The sequence below is a fragment of the Barbus barbus genome, assembly GCF_936440315.1.
Source record: "Barbus barbus genome assembly, chromosome: 13".
NCBI lineage: Eukaryota > Metazoa > Chordata > Actinopteri > Cypriniformes > Cyprinidae > Barbus > Barbus barbus.
In genome coordinates this window covers 31,146,455-31,166,073 of record NC_136741.1, presented here as the reverse complement: position 1 = coordinate 31,166,073, position 19,619 = coordinate 31,146,455, and the positions used below count along the sequence as shown (strand labels likewise).

The following is a 19,619-nucleotide window of genomic DNA, read 5'->3' as shown; positions in this document are numbered from 1 at the left end:
ATTAGCATTTAACAATCCCTTATGAACCCTTTTACAAAAATACAGTAAAAGCAGTAAAATTGTGAAATATAATTGCAAATTAAAATAACAGTATTCTATTGTAACACGTTAAAATTTAATTTATTATTGTGAAGCAAAGCTTAATTTTCAGCATCATTACTCCAGTCTTTAGTGTCAAATGATCCTTAAGAAGATTTCAAATGAAAACATAAAATATAAAAATAAAATTCTAAATATATTAACAATAACTCATACTAGGAGGTCAGTTTAGTAGATTTAGCAAAATAGCTGGAATGTCTTTTTCGATTTGATTAGTAATTAACGATCCCTTGTAAACTCTTCATGAACCCAATTTCTGCAGCGATCACACGTCATATGAACTTATGTGCTGTAAGACTCATAAAAACACGTCAGGTCTGTATTTCAGTGGCATTTGCTGTGAATATCTGGCTGATGTCACGCCACGCAGCAGCTTCGTCTCATGTCTGTCTCTGTGACCTGAGTGTTCATCGTTAGTTTGATTCCCCTCCGCTCTCGTTCTGTCTCTAACATTCACGTTGCGTTTCTCTTCCAGTCCAGTGTGCAGTAATAATGACCTCATATTTCCCAGAATTCTCATAATGCTCAAATGGAGTGCAATGACAGAGCGAGACTGTGTCATTCCCCTTTTCTTGTTGATTGAATCATCTTACTATTTATAGCTGTTTTATGAAAGACACAGAATGAACATATATATATATATATATATATGTGTATATACAGTCAGGTCAATAAATATTGGGACATCGACACAATTCTAACATTTTTGGATCTATACACCACCACAATGGATTTCAAATTAAACAAGATGTGCTTTAACTGCAGACTGTCAGCTTTAATTTGAGGGTATTTACATCCAAATCAGGTGAACGGTGTAGGAATTACAACAGTTTGCATATGTGCCTCCCACTTGTTAAGGGACCAAAAGTAATGGGACAGAATAATAATCATAAATCAAACTTTCACTTTTTAATACTTGGTTGCAAATCCTTTGCAGTCAATTACAGCCTGAAGTCTGGAACGCATTGACATCACCAAACGCTGGGTTTCATCCCTGGTGATGCTCTGCCAGGCCTCTACTGCAACCGTCTTCAGTTCCTGCTTGTTCTTGGGGCATTTTCCCTTCAGTTTTGTCTTCAGCAAGTGAAATGCATGCTCAATCGGATTCAGGTCAGGTGATTGACTTGGCCATTACATAACAGTCCACTTCTTTCCCTTCAAAAACTCTTTGGTTGCTTTTGCAGTATGCTTTGGGTCATTGTCCATCTGCACTGTGAAGCGCCGTCCAGTGAGTTCTGAAGCATTTGGCTGAATATGAGCAGATAATATTGCCCGAAACACTTCAGAATTCATACTGCTGCTTTTGTCAGCAGTCACATCATCAATAAATACAAGAGAACCAGTTCCACTGGCAGCCATACATGCCCACGTTTATTGAAATATAAATATTTTGTAACGTTTTTATTCTCACTTTTGATCAACTTGCAGAATAAAAATATTAATTTCTCTAAAAAAAGACCCACATTTTTGAAGTGTATTTTCTTAGTCTTATTAGTCTTAATGTGCACAATTCAAATGAAAAATTATTATTTTTTTAATATTACAGTAAATTAAATAGTTGAAGTCACAACTTGCTTTCAAATAATTTCAGCATAACAATATTAACTATAAGAATAACAACAATCTGAAAATCTGAAATAAATTGTATATGCAAAAATGTCTGCATTTGTCACACATAGCATGCAAATTGCACATTTCCACATGCACATCTGAAAGAAAATAAGACATGCAAATCGTCATGACAGCACCACGTAAGATGTTACAGAACTTTTAAGAGAACCAAAAGTCTATGCAGTATTTTTATTTTCCCCACTATGATTCCCAATTCTGTAACATGACTCCTCCATCGGCTGTAGACTGATATGATATTGTTGAGAACGGTGTGTGTGTTCATGCATACGCGTATGGAAGATGCCGACAGTGAGGTACAAAAGAAAAAGTGTTTTTTTTTCTTCTTTTTTTTACCAGACGTTTCCTTCAAGTGCTATTGAACTGTAGAAAATCGACTGGGTCGAACTGGGCTGATGATAATGTAAAGATTTCTGGATATTTCAGACTGTAAATTGGCGCTTGAGCATATGGTGTTTGAGTGAACACATTGAAGGTTAAATGTTTCGTCTCGTCCACATGCTCTCAGAATAATGTAGACTGGAGCAGATGGTATGTAGGCTGCACATTCACTTTATTTATGGGTGAATAAGACTGTGTGTGTGTGACTGTTGCAATTAGGTTTCATTTAGCCGGATATTTATTAATTATCTCTCGCTGCAGACGCCCATAATCCAAACCACTGTTGGAAAAGGTGCTTCTTTATACTTGCCTGTCTAAATGAGCACATATAGACATATAAATAAAGCTCGTAATGACTGGATCTTTAAGTTTTCTGAAGGCAAACCATGCAAAACATGTTTTTCCTATTGCTGTTTGGTTGCTAGGATGCTCTGGATGATTGACAGGACGTTGCTATGGTGCTAGTTTCTTACTGAAAGAAGAGTATATTTTGGGGGATACTTAAGATACAGTATCTTAAAGAAAATTTGTATTTCATCATCATTTGTAGAAATTGTAAAGCATGCATTTATATTAATTGCTTCATTATTAATTCACAATTGGTTTCTGTCTCAAGTGAAAAGACTTGGCAAACACGGCTAACTATTACAAGCTTATTCTATTATTAGAATTAGAAATGCATGCATTTATATTTATTAATTCATTAGGGTGCTTTCTTCCTGTCTCAAGTGTGATGTTTTTTGCAATACTTGACTTGGCAAACACTACTAATACAAGCTGAACTAAAACTAAACCCTTAACCACAAGTTAATCCCAAAACCCTTAAAGTACATTTTGCATTTTTATTTATTAATTCATGAATAATTCATTAGTTACTAGGGTGATTTATTCCTGTCTCTAGAGAAAACTGTCTAGATAGATGATTGTTTGGGATACTTGACTAAACAAACACTGCTAACTGTAACAAGCTTAAGCCTTAAAGAACATTTAGCATTTTTAGAATAAAAATTGCATGCATTTATATGTATTAATTCATTATTAATTCACTAGGGCAGTTTCTTCCTGTTTCAAGTGAAAAATGTCCAGATAGAATTTATTTATTTATTCACTTATTTGTTTTAGCATACTTGACTTGGCAAACACTATGAACTATTGCAAGTTTAAGCTTAAATCCTTAAAGATCATTTTGCATTTTTAGAATTGGTAATGCATACATTTGTATATATTGACTCAATATTTGTTTCAGTTATGAATGGTTTTCACCTTTACCTACGTCCCCAAAAAGAGATTTTGTAATTTTATCTCACTTCTGGGAACGATTGTGTCCACACACACACACACACACACACACACAGAGATACACACACACACACACACACGCTCTTTCTCTCTGTGTCTGGTCTTCGGGTAATTTATGATGGTGCTGCTGTCCGTCAGCCAAATAAAAACAGATGATGCTCCAAAAACATTGTCTTTGATAAACCCACCCATCCACACACACACACACACACACACACACACACACACAGACAGAGTGAATGGGAATCAGATAAATGTCTTTCTTTGTCTATCGTTCTGCGGGTTTGTGGGGGATGTGTTTTAGGTTAGATCGTTCAGGCATCCATCACCGCATGTCGCTGGAGGTCTATAGAAAAATGCTTATTAGAAAAATCTGTCATTATGCTTTTAAACACACGAGCACATTACATTTGCTTCGCCAAACAAGAAACTTTCAGAGTTTTATTATTTGCACTTGAGTAAGTATTCCTCCCAGACATTTTACTAATTCAGAAATATTATTTTACGTAACAGGTGAGGCTGTGCAGCTTATTTTAGTTTTAATAAATGCGAAAATGAATATAACATTCAATGCACTCTATCACTGTCATCAGGAGAGAAGTTGGCTTCTTTCGACTATGTATACTCCGGCTTAAATGCATCACTTTTATGCATGCATTTCAAGCCATCAGATGCATGATTTTCACCTGCTGGACAAGAAAACCAGTGAAAAAAAAACACAGGAGGAACTAGATAAACTACAGCATTGTGCCGTTGAGTTTTGCACATGCAGATATGCTTGAGAACATGTTAATCTGTAGTTGTGGAAATAATGGTCTTAATAAGCCAGATCGAAATAGATTTATGTCTGAATGGCATCTGTTGTGTTAAGACTGAAGCTTGCGCGCTCATATGGTTGGATTTCTAATCAGCCCAACAGCGTACAATGGCTTTAAATTGATGCCAGAGAGAGTTGGACGCCTTCCCAACAGGAGAAAAACTCTCTTCTCTTTTCATTATTCCATCATTTACACAAACTAGCCGTTCATCTGTTTATGAAAACAGAAGGCGTTGGGTTTGTGCACGTTTGCATACGATCACATGCACAAATGTGAGTCGACTTTCCAGCGGCCTCTGAGACAAACCACTACCAAATGTTTCGAGCGGCACGTCGTAAATATTCCCTGGAATTTGATAGCGTTCGTTTCGAAGTGGCGTCCCCTCTTCAGTTAATGAAAGCTACAAATTGAAACCCTCAAACTCAATGCAAACGCCATCTTGCATCCAAATTGAGTTCTAATATCCTTGAAAATTGGACGGAGAGATTGAGGAGGAGCAGCAAAATGGAAAAAGAGGCAAACAAAGAGGAGAAAAAAAAACATTTGTCTTATTACCAACTGCTTTGCGATGAAGCTTTGAAGAGCAGCTTCTAAATGTGTAATACATATAATCACGTCCTGAAGTGAGGTGGATGAATTATGTATTTTTCTGAACCATTCGACATGACACAACCTTGAGATTTACATTTTATCATCAAGGACGTTCTGCTACTTTTGACAAACGTCCTGTCCCTTCCTGGTTTCCCCACAAAACACTCACTGAATCCATTGTTAGCATTTATCCTTAAAATCAGCATGACGTGGATGGATTTGATGAACGTGGCCTTTCATGCGCAGGAGATGTGTGATGAGTCAGACGGCGGTGAATGGAGCTGCAGCTAATGGAGTTTCATTGGAGCTCAGCTTCAGATCTCAACACATTACAGCATATTCCACATTCACAATCCTACATCTGCTCGCGCCGATGTTCCTTACAGAAATCTACCAAGTCTGAAGCACCATGGTAGTGCCATGTGGTAGCCTACTTTTTGAAGTGTATGAATGTGATTGACTTACAAAAAAAGTTCCAGAAAGTACAGTTGAACTATCCTGGTATTTTGGAAGAGTGTGCCATGGTATTACTATGGTGTTTTTCGCAAGTACTATACTATAGTATTACTGTATTATTTTGGACATATACCATGTATAGCATGGTACTACCATGGTAGTTTTGACCTGTACCATGTTATTAATGTGAGATTTTGGACATATACCGTGGTATTATGGTGGTATTTTAGATAGGTATATCATGGGATTCCCTATTTCTGGCATGTACCATGGTATTACTGTGGTGTTTTGGGCATTTACCATGGTACTACTCTTTCAGACATGTACCATGTAGTTTTGAACATGTATATTGGTATTACCATGGAATTTGTGTGTACCACGGTATTATGGGAGTAATTTGGACATATACCATGGTATTACTGGGGTATTTTGAAGGTATACCATGGTGTAATGGTGGCATTTCGGACATATACCATGTATAGCATGGTATTACCATGGTATTTTTGACCTGTACCATGGTATACCGTAGTATTTTGAACATGTACAATGGTATTCCCGTGTTTGTTTGTTTATTTTCTAGAATTTTTTTTTTTTTTTATTATAATTTTTTTTATGTGTACCTTTGTCTTACCATTGTACCATTGTTTTTATTTTGGACATATTCCAAGTATAGTATGGTATTAACGTGGTAGTTTGGGCATTTACCATAATGGTATTAACATGGTATTTTTGTGTACCATGGTATTACAGTGTTATTTTTGGCTTACACCATGTGGTAGTTTGGATATTTACCATGGTATTTTTAATGTGCACCATGGTATTTCTATGATAGTTTATACATTTACCATGGTATTTTAGATGTATTACCTTTTAGACATGTATGCCTTGGTATTACCATGGTATGTTTGATGTGTAGTGTGGTATTGCTGTGGTATTTTAGACATATACAGTGGCATTACCATAGTATTTTAGATGTGTACCATAGTATTACTGTAGTATTTGGACATTTAAATGGTACTACAATGACATTTTGGACATAACATGGCATTAACGTGGTATTTTGGATGTGTAAGATGATATTTACATAGTATTTTGGATGTGTACAGTGGTATTACCCTAGTATTTTGGATGTGTAACATGGTATTACTGTGGTATTGGATATGTATTTTGGTAGCACCATGGTATTTTTGCACATGGACATTGAAGTATCATGTAAAAACCCTGACACATGGACACATTTCAGTATGTTTTTGTAGGGTTTAGTGCAGTAAATATCACAGTATTACCATCGGGCGTGATGGGTTTTGTCATGAGGTGTTATTTCTTCCTCCAGCTTTGACTGAGTGTTTGTGTGATTTCTCCAGCGCTGTATCTGCTGACACTGGAGCGTATCTGCGGAGCTTCATCTCGTCTCACATTTAAAGAGGTGTATGTGTAATTCGTGCCGGAGGAGAATCCTCCTGAGGACCCGACGACAGTCTCTCTTCACACAATAGCCGCTCGCCCCACTGTTTACAACACACAATTTAGTTTCCTTCCAACAATTATGAGGGAAATTGAATCTCAGGAAATGTTCATTTTCACATCCATTAGAGCGGACAATAACAGGGGAGGCCCCGAGGCCTACAAAGACATCTGTCCTCAAAGGGCTGCAGAACTATATGGAAGATTAATATCCAGCCACCGCAGCGCGACCATGTGTCCGAGCAAATCACATCGCAGAACGTTTACTGTGAGATCTGGACACCGAAATACGAATATCTCAGCTGTGTACATTGGTATTACTATGGAACGTTTGTGTGTACCATAGTATTAGGCGTGATTTGGACCTATACCATGTATTCCATGATATTTTGGACATATACCATGGTATAAAGGTGGTGTTTTGGCTGTATACATGTATAGCATGTTATTACTATAGTATTTTTGACCTGTACCCCATGGTATTAGTCATATTTTGGGTATTTACTATACCATGATACTACTATTTTGGACGCATACAGTGGTGTTACCATGGGTTGGCAACATATGCAATAGTATTACCATGGATTTTTTAAGTGTACCATGGTATTATTGGGGTATTTTGGATGTATACCATGTATGCCATGGTATTTTGGGCATATAACATGGTATTACTGTGGTATTTTGGACGTATACCATGGTATAATGGTGGTATTTTGGACATATACTATGTAAAACATTACTATGTATTTCTGACCTGCACTGTGGTATTACTGTATTATTTTGGGAATTTACCATGGCACTACTATTTTGGACATGTACCATAATGTCATCATGGTTGTTTGAGCATGTACAATGCTATTACTATGGAATTTATGTGTATACCATTGTATTATTGGAGGAATTTTGGATGTATGCCATGGTATTTTGGACATATACCATGGTATAATGGTGGTATTTCCCTTACGAAAATTAACCATGGTTTTACTGTAGTAAAAGTGTAGTTACCATGGTTTTTGGTATATTGATTACCATTTGCATAACCATGGTTTTACTACAAATGCCATGGTTAAACTATGGTTAGTGTAGCAAAACCATGGTTAATTTGTGGTTACTATGGTTTAACTATAATAACCATGTTTTTTTGGTTTTATTTGTAGAAAAACCATGGTTAATTTGGTAAGGGTTTGAACATATACCATGTATAGCATGGTATTACCATGTTTTTTTTTACATGAGGTATTTTGGACATTTACCATGGTACCACCATAGTATTTTGGACATTGCCATGGTATGTTGTACTTATGCCATGAATACCATTGTATTATCATGGTAGTTTGGACATTTACCATGGTATTTTGATGTGTACCATGGCATTTCTGTGGTATTTTATCTAGAAATATTTTTTTTAGACAAACTTTAGACAAAATATAAAAGAAAATATTTTTTAAAAGATTGTACACGTGTTTGTGTTTAAAACCATATTTGATGCGTCAGACTTGTATGGCTCTTATAGTATGATATAGCGAGAATATCAAGGAAAAAACTGCAATTGGTGCAGATGCTGATAATAAAATAAAGACAACAAATATGAAATTCGTGTAATGTAAATCAAACTTTAGAAGAGTAAAGATGCATATAAGTATCAGTGGTCACTGGTGCTTACTTGATAAAAATCAGTCAAGATTTGAGACATAAAGCACGAGTTGAAGCTGGACGTTTGTACAATTACACTAAAAGAGCTTTTACTGATAAAAACTCTAAGCTATCAGTCAGAGACAGAAGGCATGGAGTGGATTGAGTGCGACAGGTTCATCAGCATCATGTTGATCTTTTAGAGCATCATGTAGTCTTGTTAATGTTCTTCTAAGCGAGTTCAGTCTCTTTCTTAAAACATCGTTTAGCGTTTTATCCTTGTGGAGACGCTCGGACGGGTGATATATTTGGGAGAACTTTGTGATTTGAGTAATGTACGGCGGCAAGGTGAAATCTGAGGTCTCACAATCCTTGTCTCTCTCTCCTTTTCCACGGCCGTGTATTTGCTAAAAGTATTTGTTTGCAAGATAAATGGCCATTCTCCAGGCGAAGATGACAGGCAACACAAAGATGATATTGAATTGATTTCTGAAATGTTGCAGAACTGACTGTTTGATGTATACGGGCAGACATGAATCATAAAAATTCTATTAAAAAAGCTCTTGAATGGTTGACAGCGGAATATTATTTCTGATGATTAATTTGACTCAGTCATTATGGACGGGGCTCCAGTCAGATCGCCTCCTACAAAATTGCTTTTCATTCCCTCTTGAATACCCCAGCAATCTCTCTCTCTCTCTCTCCCCCTCTCTCTCTCTTTCCTTTTTCCTGAATTTAACGTCGCACTCTTCCTCCGTTAGGTCCAAAGTTAGATCGACATGGCTGATGAGAGGCACGAGCGCCGAGAAAACACCAGAGCCAATCGCAAACTTTAGTGCTATGAAAACATGGTCTGCGTTTCCAAAAGTTGATTGTGATAATGTCGCATTTCCAGCAACTTTCCGTGATTCCAGAGCCAGATCCAAAGCTGCCAGTTGATACACATCCAAAAAAATGATTTTTACTTGTTTAACTGCATAATATTTATATAGTTGTGTTTATGCCTCTCTTCACAAAGTAATTAGGCAATCATCAAATCTACTATTGCTCATACATACAGAAGGGTTTGGGATTGATAATCAATATTTTTTGATTATAAATGTTATTATTTAATTTAATATTTTATTTAATTTAAATAATAATACATTATTTTATTTTTAACATAAGTTATATTTTATTTATTGTATTTGAGCATATGTTTTTTTTTATAAAATATGCTTTATTTATTTTACTTAAACATAAGTATTATTTACATTTATTTGTTTTGTTTGAACATAAGTTGTATTTTAATTTATTGTATTTAAATATAGGTATTATTATTATTATTATTATTTTGTTTTACATTTTAAATTTATTTTATTAATTGTATTTGAACAAAATGTATTTAATTTTATTTGAACAAGCTTATATATTTTATTGTATTTAAATATGATTATTATTTATTTTCAACACATTGTATTTTTATTTTATTTTAATTTATTTATTGTATTTAAATGTAACTATTTTTATTGTATTTAATAATATTTTATTTTATTTCAGCATAAGTTATATTTGATTTAATTTATTTATTGTAATTAAATATTTTATTTTATTTTATTTTATTTTGACAAGAAAAACACCACTCAAATTACTTTTTTCTAGACTGTAAAGACTAAGTGATTGTCTCTGTTCTCCACAGCAGAATTACTCAGGACAGGGAGGGGGCAGTGGGAACGGCGGAGGAGGGGGAGACGAGGACTACGAGATCCCCCCTATAACCCCACCCAATCACCCCGAGCCGCAGCTGCTGCACCTGATGGACCCCGAGTCCAGCTACCTGTGTCACTCCATCCCTCACAATGGCCTGATCAACCCGTACTCGTACCCCGAGCTGCCCGCCCTCATGATGTCCAACATGCTCGCCCAGGATGGACACCTTCTGTCCAGCCAGATGCCCTCGGTGAGTCCCGCGCTTCTGCCCTACATAGACAGCACTGTCAGGCGTCATAGCTGCGCTCCCAACACCAAGACTGCTCAAAAATAATTACGTGGTCTTATAACACAGCAGCAGGTTGTGGCTGAGCCAATCCCAGAATGCACTGCAATGAGCTCAAGATCTAAGATAGCAGATGAAGTCGAGTGGAGTGTCTAATTATTAATTAAAATTTTTTAATAAAAATAGGCCAGTTTAATTGAAATCTTGCATACAGTATTTGTGTATGCACAATGCATTTTTATAAAACAGTAGCATTTGCGTGTCTATTTTCTATTTTCTTGTCTATTCGTGTGTAAAGTACTCTCTGGAATTGGGAAAAAGCAAAATATAGGATTGTCAACCTCAAATTTAGATTAAATGTACATAGTTATTTATATTTTAAATAAATATGTATTTTTATTTCTTATTATTTATTTGTATTAGAAATAAATATTAAATGTATTATTATATTATTAAAATGTAAATAAAATGTTAATTTTATATATATATATATATATATATATATATATATATATATATATATATATATATATGCGTGTATGTATATAATTTCCAATATTTCATCTAATTATTAAATTATTAAAGTATTAATTATTATTATCTGATTAAAAATATAGTTTTTAGTCTGTATTTTCTCATAGTTTCTTGAACCAAAAAATAACTAAATAAATAACCCGGCTATATGCATATTCAACTGATATGCAGATGAGGTGTTGCATGATTAAATATGGATTGAATGCTCCATATATGGTATTTCAGGGAGGATGTTGGGTGGAGCCTAAAGCTCTTGCATGTGCATCTTCAGTTTACTGTGACTTTCGAAGTGATCTTTGGGTATATGTAGGGATGTATACGTCTCAAAGTGTTTGTGTGCATGTGATGATGTGATTAGTTGTTTTAGTTGATTGGCAGGACTGTATTGTATGTGTTTCTATGAGTGGCACAGAATGAATAGATGAATGAAGCGATAGCTGCTTTCTGACCCACAGACGATTGATCATCTAAACATCATCACAACTAACTGACCACATCAGGCCTTCGTCTCTACTAACCATTCCCTAATTGCGTTGTAAGACAGAGAGATGATGTCCGTCTGTGTCAGCAGTGACGCTCAGGGTTTGTGGGTAAATTCATCAGCGCTGTTTCTTTCTGTCAGTCCATTCCTCTCTGCTCCTCCTCCTCACATCCAGAGCTCATTACTTTGTGTTTTGTTGCTTAACACAGACTCTGAGAGCTGTAAAGAAATATCAGGAGAGCCGTCAAATCTGCCATCTGTGCAAACTCCCTCATATAGTGGAGAAATCCACAGAACGGCTCAGAAACGCTGGGAAAACACTGAGGAATTCATCTTTAGGGGTGGATCTCACTCTTTAAGTGTGCAAAATAGATCTTATTTCTTACCAGTGGCTTTGTATCAAAATGTTAATTGAAATCAAACTGAATAAAAAAAAAAACATTCAAAGTTGAGTAAAAAATGAAATAAAACAAGTTTTAGTTGAAATAATATAATTACTAAAACTGAAATAAAAATAAATTAAAGCTAAGTAGAAAAAAAAGACAAAAGCATGTAATAAAATTACTAAAACTAGCTAAAATTAAAAATCAAAGCTAATTCAAAATACTAATAAACATATAATACTACTATAATACTAAAATAATATTGAGGAATTCTACTTTAATGTGGATTTCACTCTTTAAAAATGTTGTAAGTACAAAAGTGCTAAAACTGAAATATAAAATAAAATTGAAGCTAAAAAATGACATAAACTTGTAAAAAATCTGAACTGAAATAAAAATAAAAGCTAATTCAAAATATGAATAAATATTATATTACTTTAATTCTAAAATAACTTTAAGGAGTTCTTATTTAATGGTTAATTGTACTGTTTAAGAATGCAAAATAGAATTATATTTATCTATACTAAGTACTAAAATTGCTACAATTGAAAAAATAAAGCTAAACCGAAATATTAAAAAATAATAAACCTCAATGAAAAATAAATTCAAGCTAAATAAAAATATAAAAAATAAAATTGACACATCTAACAAAATTAAAACTAATAAAAAATAAAAAATGATGTTAATTCAAAATATTAATAAATATTATGTTACTATAATACTGAAATAACACTAGACCTCACCTCTTTGAAACAAAACATTGGAATGGAATTCGATGCAATAGCAGGACAGAATTTCAATTCAACTCAACTCTGGTCATTCTTCTAATGGCTCTCTTAAAATGGACATCAGGCAGCAGCACAAAATGGATGACAGTGGTTCTGCAGCCGTATGAATCTATGCATGCAATTTCTTGAGCTACCAGAACGCATTAAATCAACCATTCTTTCATTTCGAGATCCCATTTCTATATTGACACCCATCGAGCGGGTGAATAGAGTGTGCTAGTCAATAATACTCCACTAAATGACGCCGCACGTTCAGCGTGATGGACTGCCATTTTATTCCCATTTCTTCCCGGAGCAAACTTCTTTAACCATGTAGCGATTATGTTCTGCTGTATTTGTGCTGTACATTTCAGGTTGTTTCTGGTTGAGGCATTCGTCAGGGTTTATATGTCCACAATAACAATGATAAAACCAATCATTTTTGGGAAGCTATATGCTCTGTGAGCTGTATAAATGGGAAATATGTATGTGCCCTGTTCATTGCGATGCTGATAATGTTCCACGCTTTACTTTGACCTTTTATGACCTTTGTCTCAATCTGAGTTTGATGAAATGAAATTGTAGATTGCTGATTTTGTCGGTAGATCGATGACATTCAAACGCTCTCCACAAGTACGGGTTGTTTTATCAGCGGTGCCACAAAGAGTGCCATATATATGTCGTTTTGTTTTGTTGCATGTTCTTTTCTGGATTGTTCTGTTCTCTTTTGTTTTTATTGTGTTTTTTGTTGGTTTGTTATTTGCTTTTGTAACACAAGTAAGAATTCAGCTATTTAAGAAACAGAAAGAAAATAATATAATTTTCAAATAATTATATTTCTAATAAAATACTGAAAGTATTAAACAAAAAGCTGAATAACGTCATTGCAGTTTAAAATGATAAATTGATAAAATGACTAAATGCCTAATTAACATATTGACGGAGATTGCGCGTGACGTCATCGAGACGAGACGCGAAAGCAACGAGAGACACACATATTGCTGATCGCGAGAGAGAGAAAAAAAACTAAGATGAATCTGAGAACGTGATTGTTGACATTGCCGCTGATGATTGTTGATTGAGAACCCCTGTGAAATCCAATGTGGGTTAAAAGCATATGAACCCCGGATTTGGTCAGGTTTTTGTTTGGTGTGATAAACCCTTCATACCATGAGATGGCGAGCCTCCCAACTGAACCTCTGTGAATTTGAGAAGTGCGGACGGAGTAATCCTGTGCGTTCCAATGGATTAGTGCTTCTACTGATCAGGTGGAATCCAGTTCATTGCATATATTCTGATCGGTAGGATCGGACTTTTCCTTAAGCGATCATTTTGCACCATTGACTGTTGAAACAAAGTTTTCATCCACACCAAGAGACTTTTGCACACACTAACATATTTTTCCACTTTGGATGACAAAGAGACATTCATTTATACACAGACTGAGAAGTTATTGACTGTTATATTGTTGGAATTGTTTTCAAATTGTTTCAAATTGAACTATTGTGATTTTGTACTTTTCTTTTCTTATTTCCATTGTTTTAATTTGGGTTCATATTTTCTATGAGTTTTTATATAAAGATATAAAAACCTAAAGATAAGAAAAGCTTTTATTAAACAAACAGTTAGTAAAACTAAATATCTATAAACCAAAGTAGAAACTAAACAACTGAAATATAAGTTGAATACCTAGAAACAAATAGAAAAGAAAGCTTTTTATAAACCTATTTAAATAGCGAGCAGAGCTCAAAAGGAAAAATACCAAAAAGAACAACAAGGGATTGAAGAGAACAATTATTTCATTTGTTTTTATTAATTTTTCTTCAATTGTTGTTGTGGTTGTATTACATTTGTTTTTCTCATTATTATTAATTTTGCACCAACAAAATACATTTGAGTCATTTTCAGCTATCATCTGTGTCCTTGTGTGCCTTGATCACTTACCCTCCTGTAACGAACCTAGTCACTGGTCCAATATCGGGTGCCTAGAGTGACCTGTCCCTGTGTCAAGTAACTCTTAATGTTACACTTTGCTTTGCTTTGAATCGATTTCTGTTTTGTTTTGTTTTTGTTTTTTTGTTTTTTTTTTGTTCTGTTCTGTTCTGTTCTGTTCTGTGTTCTGTGTTCTGTGTTCTGTTCTGTTCTGCTCTGTTGTGTTCTGTTCTCTGTTCTGTTCTGTGTTCTGTGTCCTGTGTTGCTCTGTTCTGTTCTGTTCTGTGTTCTGTTCTGCTCTGTGTTCTGTGTTCTGTTCAGTGTTCTATTCTGTTCTCAGTTCTGTTCTGCTGTGTTCTGTGTTCTGTTCTGTGTTCTATTCTGTTCTCTGTTCTGTTCTGTTCTGCTCTGTGTTCTGTGTTCTGTTCTGTGTTCTATTCTGTTCTCTGTTCTGCTCTGTGTTCTGTGTTCTGTGTTCTGTTCTGTGTTCTATTCTGTTCTCTGTTCTGTTCTGCTCTGCTCTGTTCTGTTCTGTTCTGTTCTGTGCTGTGTTCTGTTCTGTTCTGTTCTGTTCTGTGTTCTGTTCTGTTCTGTGTTCTGTTCTGCTCTGTGTTCTGTGTTCTGTTCTGTGTTCTATTCTGTTCTGCTCTGTGTTCTGTTCTGTTCTGTGTTCTGTTCTGTGTCCTGTGTTCTGTTCTGTTCTCTGTTCTCTGTTCTGTTCTGTTATTTTCTGTGTTCTGTTCTGTGTTCTGTGTTCTGTGTTCTGTTCTGTTCTGTTCTGCTCTGTTCTGTGTTCTGCTCTGCTCTGCTCTGCTCTGCTCTGTTCTGTTCTCTGTTCTCTGTTCTCTGTTCTGTTCTGTTCTGTGTTATATTCTGTTCTCTGTTCTGTTCTGCTCTGTGTTCTGTTCTGTTCTGTTCTGTGTTCTGTGTTCTGTTCTGTTCTGTTCTGTGTTCTGTTCTGTGTTCTGTGTTCTGTTCTCTTCTGCTCTTTGTTCTGTTCTGTTCTGTTCTGTGTTCTGCTCTCTTCTGCTCTGTGTTCTGTTCTGTTCTGTGTTCTGTTCTCTTCTGCTCTTTGTTCTGTTCTGTGTTCTGTTCTCTTCTGCTCTGTGTTCTGTTCTGTTCTGTTCTGTTCTGCTCTGTGTTCTGTTCTGTTCTGTTCTGTGTTCTGTGTTCTGTTCTGCTCTGTGTTCTGTTCTGTTCTGCTCTGTGTTCTGTTCTGTTCTCTGTTCTGTTCTGTTCTGTTCTACTCTATGTTCTGTTCTGCTCTGTGTTCTGTTCTGTGTTCTGTTCTGTTCTGTTCTGCTCTCTGCTGTTCTCTGCTGTTCTGCTCTCTGCTGTTCTGTTCTGCTCTGTGCTGCTCTGTGTTCTGTGTTCTGTTCTGTGTTCTATTCTGTTCTCTGTTCTGCTCTGTGTTCTGTGTTCTGTTCTGTGTTCTATTCTGTTCTCTGCTCTGCTCTGCTCTGTTCTGTTCTGTTCTGTGCTGTGTTCTGTGTTCTGTTCTGTTCTGTGTTCTGTTCTGCTCTGTGTTCTGTTCTGTTCTGCTCTGTGTTCTGTTCTGTGTTCTGTTCTGTTCTGTTCTGTTCTGTTCTGTTCTACTCTATGTTCTGTTCTGTTCTGCTCTGTGTTCTGTTCTGTGTTCTGTTCTGTTCTGTTCTGCTCTGTGTTCTGTTCTTCTCTCTGTTCTGTTCTGTTCTTCTCTGTGTTCTGTTCTGCGTTCTGTTCTGTGTTCTGTGTTCTGTTCTGTTCTGTTCTGCTCTGTGTTCTGTTCTGTTCTGTGTTCTGTTCTGCTCTGTGCTCTGTTCTGTTCTTCTCTGTGTTCTGTTCTGCGTTCTGTTCTGTTCTGTGTTCTGTTCTGCTCTGTGCTCTGTTCTGTTCTTCTCTGTGTTCTGTTCTGCGTTCTGTTCTGTTCTGTTCTGTTATGTTCTGTTCTGCTCTGTGTTCTGTTCTGTTCTGTTCTGTTCTTCTCTTCTCTGTGTTCTGTTCTGCGTTCTGTTCTGTTCTGCTCTTTGTTCTGTTCTGTTCTGCTCTCTGTTCTGTTCTATATTCTCTATTCTGTTCTCTGTTCTGTGTTCTGTTCTGTGTTCTGTGTTCTGTTCTGCTGTTTTTGTGTTCTTTTCTTTTCTGTTCTGTGTTCTGTTCTGGGTTCTGTGCTCTCTGTTCTGTTTTGTGTTCTGTATTCTCTATTCTGTTCTGTTCTGCTCTGCGTTCTGTTCTCTGTTCTGTTTTGTTCTGTTTTTTTGTTTTCTTTTCTATTCTTTGTTCTGTTTTGTTATGTTTTTTTTGGTTTATTTATTTTTTTGTTCTGTTTTGTTTTTGGATTGGTTAGGTTTTGTGTTTGATTTTGTTTTTTGCTTTGTTTTGTTTTGCTTATGTTTGTTGTTTTGTGGTCTATTTTGTTTTGTTTTGTGTTCTGAGTTGATTTGCGTTCAGTTTTGTTTTGTGATCTGTCCTGTCCGGGGGTTTTTTGTGTTCAGTTATTTGTTCTGTTTTGTTCTTTATTTTGCTTTATTTTCTTATTCTGATTTTTGTTTGGTGTCTTCTCTTCTGTTCTGTTTGACATCTGCAACATTGATCAAGCAATGTTGTAAGTTTGGGGCAGGACTATTTGATTGTGTGACCAATTCGAATGCAGTGAAATAACATTTATGTACATTTGAAATCACTTATGTTTGCGAAAACCCATCCATGTAGTGCGTTTATATCTGCAAAATTCAAAGAAAACAACACTGGTCTGTTTTGGTTAGTCCTGTTGTGGTGTTGTTTAGTAGATGTGTATTTGCGGTTTTGTCCAAGCTTTTCCAAACAGAAGCTTTTGCTGATGAAATCAATCTCTGCCATCAGGGGGTCAGTGCATATATATTCCTTCTCCAGAAGAGAAAAGAAGAAAAGCCATTAGGTTTCATCTTTCGTCTTGAGTAGATCGAGCTGGAGAGATCTTTTTTCATTAGAGCGGTGCAGAGTGAGAGAGATTGTCAGAGTATAGAGATGGAGAGAGATGGGCTGGAGGTGCAGAAAGAGTGATAGAGCAACGACGAGGAGGACGGGAGGGGTAAAAAGAGGTTGAGTGAATGAACACGGACCCGGATAAAAGGAAAACTGCTTTGAATGGAATGTCATCAGTACTAAGAGCTTTTTAAAGTATATCAAACAATTTAGAGGGAGCACTGCTGCATGGACACAACTTCCATAATCTCCATAACTGCGTTTGTGCTTCTGATGAAGTATAAATATCTAGACCAGCAGTCTTTACTGGTAATGCAGGTTCATTTTAGACTTGATAAGCAAACAAAGTTGAATATATGTGAATTGAGTACTGCTAGTTTCTGAGCATTAAAGTCATGAAAACTTACTCTATTTACTTTATTAATACAGTTTCTGGTGTTATTGTGAATGATTCATTATGTTTTTCTAAAGCAGGCTATGCCATTGGACAGCGTCAATTTTCTTTTAGACATTTGTCTGAAATTTGGTTGTTAATGCAGTTTCGCTTAGATTTTTAGGTAACACTTTGTTTAAAGCCTTTCTACATTATGCTTTATAAAAGTAGTTTTAATGCATTATTTGTGCCTTGTAATGCACCTTATAATGCATCGTATGATCTCATGAATCATTGTAACCACAGTTATAATACATTATTATGCACTGTAACACCTTTAGACGGTATAATGCATTAAAACACATGACAATCAACCCTTCAAATAGTATAATGCATTTTTATGAACAGGTACTGTATAATGCATCACAACATACATTTTGAATACTTTTATAATGCATTATACATTAAGGCTTTAAGTAAAGTGTTATATCATATTACTTTCAGTTCAATAAAAGTAAAAAAGGATCACTAATTGCATCAAGTTATCCTTGCTGATTAGGTTTAGTATTGGTTAAATTTCAGATTGTTGTTCTGCGGGGAAATGTCTGAATTGATGTTTTTTAATGCTAGGATTCCTAAATACATGTTGATAAATCAAATAAATGGTATTCTTGACAAATAAATGGCCTGTTTGCAAAGCTATGCTGTAAATATTGATTTTAAAGCATTTTTTGCTCAGAAATTGCTAGCCTATAAAGAATTGGCAAGTAACACATTGATATAAACATTCAATTTTGAAGCATAAAAACTGAAATAGTATTTTCTTGTAAAACATACTCTAAAAATCTTTGTTTACAACTGAAAAAAATATATTTTTACAATGTAGAAAATCATTTTGTGCACATCAGGCAACAGGCGGACAGTTTGTACTCAAGAAATTATCACATATTTCTGTATGAGCATGATCTGTCTTGATGCTCGCCGTCTGTCATGGCATCTTGCAGCATTTGATATTTAATATCTGTGATGTGATGGTGTTTATGATATTAATTTAACCTGCCCACTTTACTGTACTGTACAAATATCTCATGAGGAAGAAACGGCTTCACAGCGTGCTGACGTGGATATCAAAGTTAAAAATGTATGCTCACCTGATGATTTGAGCCGTTTAGCAGATGTGGATTTTTGAATGCAACATGCTTCATTAATGAAATGTCACATTCCAATGAAATTTCAAGGGCAATCAAGTGAGTAAAAAAATATCATGTCATTAGCAGAAGGATAATTTGCAGCAACAGTTTGAGGCATTTGTCCTTGGGTACAAGTGTTTTGTTGAGCATTTTATTTATGTTGTATAATACAGAATAATGTAGTCTGTAATTTAAAGTTTTAGTGCTTTTTGTTTGCTCCATGAATGTAAACTGGAATGTGTTTATTCGTTAATGTTAAGTGTGCTTTGAGGCCACTTTGAAGAAAACTAAAGCATTAGCATAGGTTTTGGTCTTATATTCACTTTAAGTTTTAATTATATTAATGTGCTTTTGGTGTCAGAATTCTGAGAATTACGAGTTTATATCTTGCCGTTCTAAAGTCAGAATTGTGAAACTCACAATGGTGAGAAAAAAGTCTGAATTGTGTGATGAAAGCCACAGTTAATTTTTTTATTCCATGGTGGGGAAAAAAATTATTAGCTTGGAATTCAGAATTGTTCTTACAATTCTTAGTTTACATCTAAAAAAAAAAAATCTCTCAATTGCGAATTTATGTCTCACAATTCATTCCTTTTCAGATTTATGATTCTGTCTGGCAATTATGTCTTTATATCTTGTGATTCAGAAAAACAAAAGTCAGAATTTTAAGAG

The 19,619-nt window shown here is 35.3% G+C and overlaps 1 protein-coding gene across 7 annotated transcripts in view; it reads left to right on the top strand.

Annotated features, from left to right (window-relative positions):
- The window catches only part of LOC306878748 (TOX high mobility group box family member 2-like), a 129,161-nt gene that overhangs the window by 74,427 nt on the left and 35,115 nt on the right, over positions 1-19,619 (top strand). For 4 of the 7 annotated variants that reach the window (XM_079431258.1, XM_079431261.1, XM_079431256.1 and 1 more), the window contains one exon: positions 10,051-10,308. In XM_079431258.1, coding sequence (XP_079287384.1) covers positions 10,051-10,308 — 258 coding nt within the window. Of the gene's footprint in view, positions 1-10,047; positions 10,309-19,619 lie in introns of all 7 variants that reach the window. The other 3 variants (XM_079431259.1, XM_079431257.1, XM_079431255.1) reach the window with 1 other exon arrangement.